Here is a 14,404-nt window from a genome sequence, read left to right on the forward strand (position 1 = left end):
TCTTTCCCTGACCCTTTTGCTTCATTATTTTGTTTCTGTGGATTTCAAAATGGAGGTAGAATTAAAATGACTTAACACGTTAGGAATTTATACTTTATTTATAATTTATGAAAGACTATGAAGATAGGAAAGCAATTTGAAGCAGGAGAGAGCAGTCATGTTTTGGAAAATATCTGAGAAAAATATGGAACTAGCCGTATAAAATAATAGTAAAATCTCTATCTTGTGATATGAAGATGATCATTGACTGACTTTTCCATTTTTTTCCATGTAAATACTGGGTTGTTGGAAAAGTCATGATGTATTTTTTCCATACAAAAATAACTTTTCCAAGAACCCAGTATATGCTTTTGGAAAACTGATTAAATTAATTGTATGTCAATTTGAAGATTTTATATAAAGTTATTTTCAGCTAATAAATTTCCTTCATTGAGACACAGAAATTTTTTCTTTTTCTTTTTTTTTTTTTTCTGGAGAGTTTTTACTATAGGGCGCATGCACTAGATAGAAAGACAGAGAAAGACAGAAAGTGAGAAATCATCCCCAGGGGGGATGGCCACGCCACAATCCCTTCTCCTCCATTCTCCTCTCGGGATCTTGGGTATGCACTCATACGTGCCCGGCATGAGTTTAAGTCACCGGGTCTGGGACTCGAACCATGGTTGACTACATGGGAGTCCAGCAACATAGTCATTATGCCAACTGCTGGTCCCAAGATACAGAAATTCTTTAATAGGTAAATAGTATGAAAGAATAGTTGAGTGTTACAGGCTAAAGAAATTCATCTACTAGGTCAAAGATTCTGATGAAAATACAAGGCCAGCTAGACCAGCTTTTGTAACATCCCATCCCATGTGTATCATGGGTGCCTCTTTGTAGCAACTCATGCAAGATAAAGGCTAGGATGGCTCTTGGCCTCTAAAAGCAAGATTTTACCTTTCATCGGTAATAGAATGGCAAAGGAAAGACGCATGATAAATAGAATTTGGAAACATTTTGTTTACTCTTCACCTAAAATGTAAACTCCCTGAGAAGAAATGTGCTGTTCACATTTGAGTCCCTGTGTCTGGCATGTGTATGTATTGAAGAGATGAAAGGTAGAAAATGACTAAGTGAAGCATGAGTATCGAAACCTTTATTTGGGTATAAGTAAATATCAGATATAGTGTGTGTGAAAGAGGAGGGTCTGAGGAAGGACATTTAGAAGAAAAATATGGAGGCAAAGCATTAATGGCACAAAGAAATGTGGTACTATCTGTTGAAGATATTTTGTAGTTTTATCAACTGGACTAGGGAGAAATATTCACCTGGTTGAAATATCCATTTTGTAAGCCAAATAATAATGTGATTGGATGTATAAAAGAAAATGAAATAAAAAATATTAAAAAAAATGATAAAGCAACCTGTATAAATCGTGTTGTGGGTATTCCAGTGAATATAATATATAACTCCCCATCCCAGGTATTGCATTATCTGCAATAACTGCACAAGCATAGAGCCTGCACATAAATAGACTGACGGGCTGGGCCACCCAGCTTCTGACACGGAAGTTAGAAAATGTTTATATAAGTATACAGAACAGAGCCTGCAGGTGGTGTGGGGGTTAAAGGTGCTGGATTCCCACATGGTCAAATGTGGTTCGAGTGCTGGACCTGGCGGCTTCTTTTCTCACTTTCTCTGTTTCTGTCTCTCTCTCTTTGGTCAAATTAAAAAACAACAATTATACATGGAATTAAATAAATAAATAATTATTTTTTAAGAAACATTTTATTTAACTTTATTTATTTATTTATTTATTTATTTATGTATTTTAATTTGACCAGAGAGAGAGAGAGAGAGAGAAAGAGAGAGAGAGAAGAAAAGTGAGAAAGCAAGCTTCCAGGTCTGAGGCTCAAGCTGTGGTCAGCCATGTGGGAGTCCAGTGCCCTTAATCACCACACCACCTGCTGGCTGCATTCTTTAAAAAAAATTTAAGTATACAGAATACTTCCCAGTATTCACTGGTTAAAAAATATATACTTTGAAATATTTTATGTTAACCTTGGCAATAAGCAAACATTTTCAGTGAAAAAGGTTTTCAATAAGTACAGACTTCAATGAGTCAGTATTCCTTCTCTTATTTCGCCCTAAACTCTAGAAAAAAAGCAACCCTGGACCTCACAGTAAGGATGGTGGGAAGATGGAAAGAGAGCAGTAGTTTTTACTCGAAAATTGTTAGATGATATCTAGAAATTACCCTTTAGCTCCAGTCATAGTGATAAGCAAGAGATTTTAAAAAGAGAGATTTTTAGAGCACAGTAATCAAAAATTAAAGAAAATATTCTAGAAATATACTATTTCACTCTCTGCTTTGAAGTCAACATCTGAAACAGGTAATCAGTTTGATTTTAGGTCACAGAATGAATTCAAGTGATTTCCCTGCCATGATTTGGAGTTCTCACTACTTAGGCTGTGAATTATGTGCTGAAGCTACTCTTTAATTTTGCTACTTCTTTTAATAGTTTGAAGGAAGAGGGAGGAGAGCCTACAAAGACATTAAGTCTCTGTCAAATAATAGTTATAGACTAGTAACTAGAAAGTGTGTGTGTACACGGTGTGTGTACACGCTCCACCTGTGTTGGTTTTGGCCTTTAACTTGGGAAACAAAACGGATGATAAACAGGAAAGTAAGACAAAGCCAGGGAAGCTGGGCGGCCCAGCGGCTGAGCCACCTCCTCCTCAGGCTGACAGAAGTTGCCAGACCACAGCATGCCCGGAGAGGTTCCCACAAACTCACTGGGACCGTAAGCCACACTCCCACAAACTCACTGGGACCGTAAGCCACACTCCCTACAAATCACACCCATTAGGAAGTAAAACACAGGGAGGAAATCTATCTGGCCGACATGATTTTAAAACCGTTGTTCACTAGCTTCGTTCTGAGAGTTGGACACGGTCATCCCTCGGCACTGTGGGGACTCCTCGTGCAAGTCAAAATCTGGGATGGGCAAGTCCCTTATGCAAAATGACATCGTACTTTCCCGTCATCTCTACACTGTTTCCTGATACTTCAGCTCATCTCTAGATTGCTTATAATACCTAAATACCATACAAATCGTTCTTATACTTTTTTTACTTATCCCCCCCCCATTTATCAAAGGCAATGTGCACTCACCTGGAGAGAAAGAGAAAAGTGAGAAAGCACGCCCCCTGGTGGATGGTCATGCCTCAATCCCTTCTCCTCCATCTCTCCCTCCTCCTGGGATTTTGGGGACCCATGTATACATTCCCAGCCTTTTTTTTTTTTTTTTTTTTTTTTTTAAGAGAGATTTTTGCTACAGGACATGTGTGCTCACCTGAGAGACAAAGTGAGAAATCACTCCCCACATCATGTGATGGCCATGTGATGGCCATGCTGCCATCTCTTCTTGTGCTCAGAATAATTTTGAAGTCAGGGACTCAAATCACATGGTCAGTCACAGGGATTCTAGGTGCCTTAATCACCAGGCCTTCAGCTAGCCTCTGTTTTGTTTCGTATTTGTATATTTGTATTATTTTAACTGTTGTATTGTTCTTATTGATTGACTAGTTGCGTTTAGAATCTTTCTGATCCACCATTGGTTGACTCTACAAATGTGGGACCATAGGGAGGGCTGACTGAATAGCTGAGAGAGTGTCTTGCTGGAGCAACCACATTTTTAAAGTGGAATGGCTTGAAGAGATCTGAGCTACAATGGCACAATAACACGGCAAAACTTAACAAAGGATAAAAGAAACCTCATGCTCCCTTCACCCTATGAGATTACGTCAGGTCGTGGAGAGAACCAGGAGAGCCTTGGAGTCTTATAGGGTTCTGCTCATTCCAACAGGCGTTTAGCCTCCATCAAGGTTAAAACTTCAATGCATTTCCATTGGCTGAGTGATTGCATAAATTAATGCTATTCAGAACAGCTTTAACTTGCACAGCTGCCTTAGGAAATGTGTGACTAAGCTTCTAAATTGGCAAGGAAGGCGCATTTACAGGAGTTGCCTTATCTCTGCACCACTTATTGCCTTTCGTCCTCCCTCACTTCCTCCCATTATCATCATCACTTTCATCACTGGCAGCTGAAGTTTCTCCTTCAAAATCAAAAGCCCTTGGAGCATAGCCCTGCATAAAGCTATGGGTCGCTGCAAACGTGGATGATATGGTGCGTCGCTTTCATTTACATTTTGATTCAGTGAAAGCCTCTTAAATTGGGTCATTATCGATACATAAATCTGTAGAGAAAATGAACATGCATTTATAATGTAACTGACATTACATGGTTTATTGTTCTCGTAACGTGTAAATACAGAAAGAAAAAGAGTCCAGCTCTCAGCTCCCCTGGGTCGGAAACACGACCAGGGACCGAGGGGAAACACGCATCTCTGAGCCCCTCAGCCTCAGGCTCTGTGTCTCCTCTCTCGTCCGCATTCCAACTGAACTAGGTCTCCAATTTTCAAAACTGTCATGTACATGTATGCACCTGCCTACTCTATGGCTGGCCTTCTGGGGAAGGGTTGTGAGTGTTAAAACGAAAGGCTCAAAATGGGTTTCCATACCTGATTGTGGACTTTGTTTGGGGATTTTGGCTACGGCTTGAGGGCTGGAGGTGGAGTGCGTTCGTTGGTTGGCATTGCTGTGCATGCTGCTAGGGGCGGCTGCCGAGACGTTCTTGCGAGGCTTTGCGTCCTGCAACCACATGGGCGAGGCTTCGAACGCCTGCATCCTGCGAGCATGGCTGTTGGCATTGACTTTCAGGTAGGCCTGAGCCTTGTGTTCTTGCAGCTCGCCGTAGTTGGCATCGGTCACCCTGCATTCATACAGGCCTTCATCCTTTTTCCTCACTTTGGAAATCTGAAGCTTGTGGGAGATGTCGTTGCCCTGGACTTTCACTGTCTGAAATATTGCAGGAAAAAAAAAAAAAAAAAAGTCAAGGGCTGCTTTCAATGATGGCGTTCCCATTCGTTATCCCGACCTGGCTAAGGCTGACAAATTTGAGTCTTAATAGTCTCCTAGCTTTTTTATTTCCTGAATGTCAGATCTGAAGGTCTTACTCATCCTATTCTATTAACAACTGGATTCTCGGAACAGGAGCTATTTAGCTCAGTCCAGCCTGTGCCAGATTTCCTGAACCATGCACACCTCATCACTTGGTCCCACTAGCATCTGTCATTTTCTCATCTTGAGACTGGCTTCCATCTGGTCAATCAACTGAAGGAAATCCAGACCAGCCGGGCCAACTCTCCAGTCTCTGCAACCTCTTTTCTCCACCACAGGCTCTAAACTAACCCCCCTCAACTCTGAGAGGTTGCAAAGATTTTGTTGGATATAACAGTTTCAATGTGGATCTACTTTTATCCCCACATTGGGATAACTATTAAAATAGATACATGGATATTAAATATTTTATTAAATTCTTATTGTAATCTTGTGTCTAGTCATGGGATAGCTGGGCTCAGGCTGCAAACTGATATCACCTGGAGTTTTATGGCTCAGAGAATATGCCATTGTATGTATTTTATTTATTTATTTATTTATTGGAAGGGTTTTTCTGCTATTGGGCACATGGGCTCAACAGAAAGACATCCTACAATCCCTTCTCCTCCATTCCCATCTAGGGATCTTGGGCACGCACGCACACACACCCAGCATGAGTTTAAGCCACCGGGTCCAGGACCCGAATCATGGTCGACTACATGGAAGTCCAGTCCATCTGGTCAATCAACTGAAGGAAATCCAGACCAGCCGGGCCAACTCTCCAGTCTCTGCAACCTCTTTTCTCCACCACAGGCTCTAAACTAACCCCCCTCAACTCTGAGAGGTTGCAAAGATTTTGTTGGATATAACAGTTTCAATGTGGATCTACTTTTATCCCCACATTGGGATAACTATTAAAATAGATACATGGATATTAAATATTTTATTAAATTCTTATTGTAATCTTGTGTCTAGTCATGGGATAGCTGGGCTCAGGCTGCAAACTGATATCACCTGGAGTTTTATGGCTCAGAGAATATGCCATTGTATGTATTTTATTTATTTATTTATTTATTGGAAGGGTTTTTCTGCTATTGGGCACATGGGCTCAACAGAAAGACATCCTACAATCCCTTCTCCTCCATTCCCATCTAGGGATCTTGGGCACGCACGCACACACACCCAGCATGAGTTTAAGCCACCGGGTCCAGGACCCGAATCATGGTCGACTACATGGAAGTCCAGCAACATAGCCATTACGCCAGCTACTGGTCCCCATTGTATGTATTTTATACTGTAAGAACTTGGGATGCCATCTATTAAACACTGGCTTGATTTCCAAAATTGAAATTGTTTTTCTTATTTCTTCTAATAATTTTTATTTCAGGTTAACAGCAGGATCATATGTCTAATATACAAAATATTAGATTTAAAAAAGGATTCCATATTACGTCTGCCTCTATATGTATTACCTATGTATGACTATCCTTAGTAGAAGATAACTTTTGCTATATGTCATCTGTGATTGACAGACTGATAGTTTTCATAAGATATTCAGGAAATCAGAATTTGGTTGGTTTTGGAAGACAGCCAAGGAAGGGAAGGAGGTAGAAAGTTGTTTATTCTGTTCTCACTCATTGCATTTTCAAATGGTCACAGGTAATTAAGAAAAACTGGACAAGCATTCATTTGTTTTTTACATATAGAGGTGTGTATACAAATAGTCTGAACATTTGAATCACAACCGTAAGTATGATGTGTATATAAAATTGCATATCAATATGCTAGTATTATAAAATAATAGTTTCACATATATTTTGGGTTAGGTCTCCTAATAAAGTTTGAGGTAGTTAGAAATTTATATTATTACTATATTTGATTTTATAGTTGAGTAAACTGAGGCTTAGGTGACTTGGATCAGTGACTGTCCATTCAAGCCACATGGGGGGAACAATGAATAATACCCCCACTTGGATTAATGCAGACACAGGACGTCTGCATCTTTAGGGGGTGGTGCTTACATTAGGATTTCAGGCAAGCTCTTCTGGGGATTCTCTCTGGGGTGAGGATACAAGATCAAGGTCATAGAGGGTGAATGGGGAACAAACTGATTTCTACCTCAGTTCGAATCTAGGACTCTTTGTGATTCACTGAATCTGATGAGCTATTGACACAGATGATATTATGGACAGGTGCGTGTGTGTGTGTGTGTGTGTGTGTGTGTGTGTGTATGTGTGATGTTTGTTATTGTATGTCTCTGAGGGCCAGGGTAGGTGAGGCTATTTTTGTTTCTAGTATTTCGATGATAAAGGCAGGGGTGGAAACCAACAAGCCATCTATCTAATTAACTATGTATGTCAAAACAAAATATTTGAGAAAAACTGTGTTAATTGCTTTTATTATTAAAACTTTTCTAGCTCTGTATGCAAAAATAGCTCCTGAAATATGTAGTAGAAATTAAAGTATTCTAAAACGTGAGTGATTAGATGGGTTATTAATTGGAGTTCCAGGGTTACGGTTTTGTTTCATTTGATGTATCCTCCATTTTGAGATTACACATTTAGATGACAGAAATTGAGTCCATGGGTGGACAATATATTTTCACAGTTTCAGTTATGGTTAACCTCAACCTTTTGCCACTTTATGCTATGTGAAGAGCATTTAAAATAAATTTTTCTTTTTAGATGTCAGTCATTGGATTTTTAGGTTCCCAAAAATGAGTAATAAAATGTTTATGCTTAGCAGACTTCTTTTTTTGTTTTTTGTAACTATTTCATTTCGCTAATGAAGACTTGTCACTATTTGTCAGGTAAGCAGTATTATTAGTATAAAGTGATTCTATGTGGGTTCATTAGAGGTATGGTAAGAAAATTTCAGATTTATTTTTTCTAATTTTACACCCAATTATTAAAAGCAATAATAGAGTAGAATATAACATCCTTATGTTTTCAATAGATCAACCTTCTCTATGATTTTATATTTATATTGGCGTTTGCCTTTCTATTTATATGAATCTGAACACCTAATTGAATAAGAAATACATTTCATGTGCTGTGAATGTCATTTAAAATCGAGTTGATTATTTCATTACAATTTCAACATTCTGTTGGTTGCTTTCCTTTCTTTTATCTCCTAAGGAAGAATCTAATACGTTAATATTTTACTTTCTATTAAAGGATTTTTATTTCCCTAATTCTGAATAGATATTAGCATTGTAGTGTAATTTTTACCTTACATTTATGTAACTGTTATAAAGAGCAGCAATAGCAAAAATGTGTCAACACATCCTTTTTGGAAAAGAAGAGTTTTCTAGTTCTTTCAGCATTTACACGATTAAAATATAGAATTTTATTTATGGACTCTAAATTCGCTCCAGTGTGTGTGTGTGTGTGTTTCTAATGAAGAAAGAGACCACTGGCTCTCGTCCTGCGTTTGCAAAAATACTTTTGTCAGAGACAATAAATTAAAAGGCTTTTAAATTTCAAACCCATTTACTAACGTTCACCCCGGACTGCCTAGCTGCTAAGGCACGCGCCCCCTGTCGCCTGGCCCTGTGACACTCACACTGATCTTGGTCCCGTCGTTGTCCGGGTCTCTGTCGGGTAAGAGCTCCACCTGCCGGACAAGGATGCAAATGCTCAAACTCGCGCCGGGACGCTCGGAGCCCTGCTCCGGCAGCACCGCGGGGCCAAGCCTGCTAGGCGAGACCCAGGCCTTTGTAGTTGGCTTGAAACACTGCAATTGCGGTGACTTAGGGACGAGAAAGAGAAGCGCTGCCCCATGCCCGTCCCGTCCCTAGCGCGCGTGCAAGGACCGCCTGCCCGCGCCACCCACCAGCCGCGCAAGGACGCTGCGCCGACTAGGCGGGCTGCGTCCCGGACCGCGGGTTCCCGCAAGGGTAGCTGCAGACACAGAGGTGGGAGGGGACACCAGTGTGGGCGGAAGTTTTTTGGGCACGTTTCATGTTCTTGTCCGCGCAGTCGTCGCGTCCCCGGGATCTCTTCCGCAGATTTCCTTCTGCTCGCTCCACGCGTTCGCCTCCCCTTTGCTTAACTCGACCCTTCTCCACTCTGACCCTCTCCCCCCTTTTCCTCTGCTCTTCCTTTCTTCACCCCTGCCGGTTCTCCTCCCTTCCCTCTCTCGCTTCTCACCCGATGGCTCTCCAGTCCCAGCTGAAGTCGCTCCCCGGCCCCCTCCTCCCCTTTTTTCCTTCCCTCCTCCCCCTGTCTCTGGCTCCCTTCCCTAGTCTGATTCTTTCTCTGTGTCTCTCTCCCCAGTCTCATCTATCTCTGTTAAAGGCAGACGTGAGAGGAACTGATGCAGAAGGAGCAGTGGGGCCGGGGATAGGGACCCAGGCAGGATTCCCACCCCCCTCCCCTAGACCTCACCATCCTGGACCAGAGAGGGGACAGCGAACGACCTGGGTGGATCAGCATGGTCACGCCACCATGGACGTCTTCATAATAACCAATCCCAAGAGGAGGAGGCTACTCCTAGTTGTAATCGGGAGAGACTCTGCAACACGACATCCTCCTTGGTTTGGACGTAATGTCACCAGGACAAATTCCAGCCCACTGCCTGGCACCCGTGGGCGTCGCTGTCTCCCCAAAGCCGGGCGGGTCTCTGGGGGTGCCCAGGCACTATCTTGGGCCCTCGCCCCTGGCTGGCACCCACAACAGGGGGGAGAGTGGACAGACGTCGGGGCTTTGCGGGCTACAGGACCCCTGCTACCTGTGAGCCAGCCACCTCGGCGCCGGGCTCCAGGTCTTCAGGGCCCCGCAGGAACCACCACTGGATCTCCAGGTACACCGAGGCGGAGCCGCTCTGGAAAGCGCAGGACATCTCCACATTTTGGCCCTCGGTCGCTGTTACGTTCCGCGGAAACTCGGTAAATTTTGCTGCAAAACAGAAACATATCCTTTTGGACTATCTACACCACTCTTGCCAGCGTCTCTTTCTCTGGGAGCTGGCTACGTTTTCACTTGGACTTGAAAAAAACAGCCCAAAATGCCCTCTATGACAGCCCCAGCTGTGCCTGGCTCCCCGTCCCCACTTCCTGTGCCTCTTTCCCACCTTATCTTTGGTGTCATGCCTAAATCGCTCTGTTGTTGATCAAGCACGGATAATGGAAAGGTTACCACACTTGCCAATAACTCTGTAAGCCGAGCTCCCCGCGGTTAGAGGCAAACACCTTTTCGTCAGATTGCAGCATTCCACAAAACTTACTGAGGTACTCAGTGGGGTCCAATTTAGACATGTCAAGGTGATAGATGAGGAGAGCCTCTCGCCTCTAAGTTTCTAAACACCCTCCGACTAACCAAGCGTGTCACGGCACAGAGTGGCTCATGATTATCTGTCAAAGTGCACATTCCTGATGTTTCAGAACAGTGATGAGCAACGAGAGCGGAGCGAGGCGCGCTCTTTCTCAGCCGTGCATCTGTCCTCTCCAGATTAACCTTTATTTGTTCCCACCGAGCCGTGGTATTGTAAACTGCCACACGGCTTAGGAGGCAGCACTGCACACATCCAGGCATTGTTAGGGTGGAAGAGTACTGTGCAGTCAGCATAGAAATGTTTCCAACCTTCTCATCTTTGTGAGAGTCCTAGAGCTGCGCGGAAACTCATACAAATAAGAATGTTTCTTTGCTCCTAAAGGCATTCCTTGAACACAGAATGCCGCTAACAACATGGTTGTTCTTAGATCGCCTAAGAGGCACTTTGCAAAGAGCGGATGGTTCCCTAAAAGTAATCTTGAAAAGATTTGTGGCTGATGGCAATTCGCAGCCACAGTGCACGTCTGGGTAGAGGAGGGTTGAGGGGATTGCAGGAATGACTTAGGTGGACGTGACCCCTCCCCCCCATCCCCCAGAAGAAAGACGCCCTAAGTGTCTTGTTTCATAATTTAAAAAATCCCCAAATAATCTCTAGTGAAATGCAACTGTATTTCTACATGAAGAGAACGACAGCTATTCAGGAGACACTCTGATCTGAAAAGGACTTTTCAGTTCAGGCTGGAAGGAGGCATTTCTGTTTGCAGAAGCGATGCAGTCTCTGGCAGCGGAGCTGTGATCTGTTCGTGGTGCTGAAACGGCCGCGGCAGCCTGCGAAGGAAGTCCTGAACGACTGGATTCAGCAGGCTGCTGCTGCTTGGAATGCAAGTCGTGCCTGTTTATGGGTCCTCAGAGGAGTCTGTCCTTTGATAAGCACACATGCAAACCAAGTCACAGGGACCCAGAGAAGGGAAACTCTAAACCCAGTCTGTCTACATGGGGAAGGGGGACTGGCAGTGGAAAGTCTCCATATCCAGCCCTGTGTTTGTTTGTGATTATTATGTATGCATGAGTGGTTGCCGTGTGCTTGCACACAGATAGAATGCACACACACACACACACACACACACCCTGTGTTTGTGCTTACTGGGGAGCCCACGTCTCAGGTCCCCACTAGATTTTTCTCTTATACCTCTTTGCCGACACTTTAATGAACTTTAAAGAAAAAAAAAGCCAAACAGAACCCTATTCATGCAACGTAAACCCACCGTTACTTGCTAGGAACCACACAACATCTGCCTGTCTCTTTTCTGAATGTGGGGGACACACGCGTGCACACACACACACACACACACACACCACAAGCAGATGCCTATTTGCCATTGAGCACAGACTTACCTTGAGAAGAAAGCCCTTGTTGTACGTATAAAACAGAAAAGAAAACAAATCCAACATATGCCAAAAAGATCCCCATCATTCCAAAAGGGGGGGGTCACATCAGTGTAGCCAACAGCCAAAAAGCCCCCAAAGAAAAGAATGCGAGCGGATCTGAAGGCTCTGTCTCAGTGCTCCGGGCGCGACAGGGCAAACATGCCGCTGCTTGCTGGCTAGGACTGGCTTCGGAGAAGAGACTGCAATTCGCAAAGGTGAAAACCAGCGGGCTTGGATTCCGTGAGGCTTCGCGTCCAGACGCAAGCTTGACACGCTGGGAAGTCGCCGCCGCTCGGCTGCCTGCTTTCAGATACCTGGCAGCTCGTCCAACGTCAGGCGCCGCTCCGGCTTGCGTGATCACTGCCCTCCCTAAACACCGAGCCAGCTCGGGAAGTGGGGAGTGGGCAAGAGGGGCGGGCTGGAGGACTTCGCCCGGCTGCCGCGCCGCAACTTTTCCCTCTAATGGCTGCGATGATGCCTTTAACTCTCTGCGCGCTGGACAGCTCCCTGCAGGGAGCTCGGGCCGGGCAGCCCGCAGAAGGCGCCGGGCTCCGCTGCTCCGTCTAGGCTTCCCTTCGGGAGAGCAGGAACATTTATGTTTTTTTCAATTTGCTTTCCCCCTTCAACGGTCCAATGTGTCTGGCCTGAGCGGATCAGAGCACGCAGTGTTTGAGGGGACAATACAGTTGTCGGATTGCGGTGTTTGCAGGGGGCTAGCAGCGCCATCGGAGGAGGAAGTTGGGGCATTGCTGAAGGCTGGGAGGAACGGGATGGGGGAAAGAGAGGGCTTTGGGGCGATGAAAACAGCCATTTGAGGGGAATGTCGCTTAACCAGTTATTAACTGCTCTAACTAGAATGATCACATGCTATTATTCCACACGAATTTATTGCTGAGCAGCCTCCAGCGAAGAGAAGCCGCTCAGGCAGGAACCATATCACTCCAGCTGGCAAATGGAAGACACAAAAAGTCCCAAAAGTCACGTATTGACAGAATTTTCCAGAAAGAAAAGCTCACCATAATATGTTTACTTATTATTATTATTCATATACCATCTGCCTTTTCTGCCTCCATCTGTCATGTATTTTAAAGGATCTGTGTGTGTGTGTGTGTGTGTGTGTGTGTGTGTGTGTGTGTGTGTGTCTTAAATTACCAGTAAGGTTTTTTATTACATGACTTGTTTGTGTTTTGTTTATTCTCTCTCTCTCTCTGTATTTTTTTTGGCATAACATAATAGTTACGCAATATTTCCTGGGATTATATGAAGAAGGGCTATTATTTTAGGCACAAAAAAAACACAATTAAATTATAGAATTTGAAACAAATTTAGTTACCTTCTCTGGAGAAGGTTTGAGATGAATATTCTATTTTTTTCTTAAGAATCTAAACAACAATGTATATCATGTTACAGACTCTGTCCTTATAAAATCCAGCTATTAGTCAGTGAATTTAAATCTTTTTATCAAAATTAAAATCATTTACCATCTAAGCAGAGTGCATGATTTTTATTGCCATAATTATTTCCAGGCAACTATAACCACAAATCTTCAGTGTTAGTTAGAAATATGATTTAGTCTTAGCATTGCTGTCAGGAAACCAATGCAGTGTGTGCTTTTTCATAAAGAATTTTTAGCCAGCCACGTGTTTACTGGCCAAAAAATATTACCCTACTATAGCTGCTGGGTTTTCAAACCAGTCCCTTAACTTCCACTGCTAAATGAAATAGTCACTTAAATGAGCAAAAAACGAAGTCATAATGATATTATTTATTTTCTGACTATGTCTTTATCTCCCTGTAAATAGAGGCAGAATAGGAGATTTGGGGGCAGTCCTGAGGGTATTTTGCATCTGCTCCTCGCTAGGCCAGCCAGTCTCTATGTCCTTGGATTCAGCAAAGGATTTGAAGTTTGTCATTCTAAGGAAAGAAATCTCTGTCCAATCACTCGGAAGACTGTGCTCAGAACATAGAGGTGCAATCCATGTTAACACAGCTATGCCCTACCAAACATTTTTTGAAAACAAACAACAAAACATTGCAAATATTAGATGCTCAGAAGTTCCCTCTCCCCAGCTTTAAGTGTTATACTTAACCAGACATGCTCAATTTGATAACAAGAGTTTAACTTTATTTCCATGTTTAGCATAAGCACGAGTTTAACGTGGCATGAAATGACATGGCTTCAAGGTTATTGGAACAGTTTTCAATATAAAGAAAAGGGCATACATTTGAAACAAGAGAAGTACTAAACTAATTTAGCAAAGTCCTTCAACTGCTTTGAAGGGGAGCTTAATCAATCACTGTAATTATAAAAGTACCAAAAAATTAAAAATATGAAAGAGCATAAAAAACTTTTACAGTACAGCTAAGCCCTCAAACTATTTTAAATAGAAAGTTATAAGTAGTTAAGTTGCGAAAGGCAAGGAGAGAAGAAAGAAAGAAAGATAAAAATTGAAAAAGCATTTTGTTTTTCTTAGAAAAAGTGCCTGATGGGGACCAACAGATGGCATAATGGCTATGTCACTGACTCCCATGTGGTCGACCATGGTTTGAGTACCAGACTCGGTGGCTTAAACTCATGCCAGGTGCATGTGCATGCGTGCCCAAGATCCCGAGAGGAGAATGGAGGGTAAGGGATTGTGGTGTGACCATTCTCCCTTGGGGGTGGTTTCTTGCTTTCTGTCTGTCTCTCTGTCTTTCTGGCAAGTGCATGATGCCATATAGC

At 43.1% G+C, this 14,404-nt stretch overlaps 1 protein-coding gene across 6 annotated transcripts in view; it reads right to left on the minus strand.

Moving 5' to 3' along the window:
- The window catches only part of VSTM2A (V-set and transmembrane domain containing 2A), a 33,246-nt gene extending 21,128 nt beyond the window's left edge, over positions 1-12,118 (minus strand). For 5 of the 6 annotated variants that reach the window (XM_006148908.3, XM_006148906.2, XM_006148907.2 and 2 more), the window contains exons 1-4: positions 11,650-12,118; positions 9,713-9,879; positions 8,546-8,596; positions 4,564-4,900 (exon numbers count right to left, since the gene is read on the minus strand). In XM_006148908.3, the coding sequence (XP_006148970.1) occupies positions 4,564-4,900; positions 8,546-8,596; positions 9,713-9,879; positions 11,650-11,728 (634 nt within the window). In that variant the 5' untranslated portion in view covers positions 11,729-12,118. Of the gene's footprint in view, positions 1-4,563; positions 4,901-8,545; positions 8,597-9,712; positions 9,880-10,207; positions 10,368-11,649 lie in introns of those variants that run through there. The other variant, XM_006148910.2, reaches the window with a different exon arrangement.
- Between the last annotated feature and the right edge of the window lie 2,286 nt (positions 12,119-14,404).

Source organism: Tupaia chinensis, unplaced genomic scaffold, assembly GCF_000334495.1.
Source record: "Tupaia chinensis unplaced genomic scaffold, TupChi_1.0 Scaffold000249_1, whole genome shotgun sequence".
In the NCBI taxonomy this organism is placed as follows: Eukaryota; Metazoa; Chordata; class Mammalia; order Scandentia; family Tupaiidae; genus Tupaia; species Tupaia belangeri.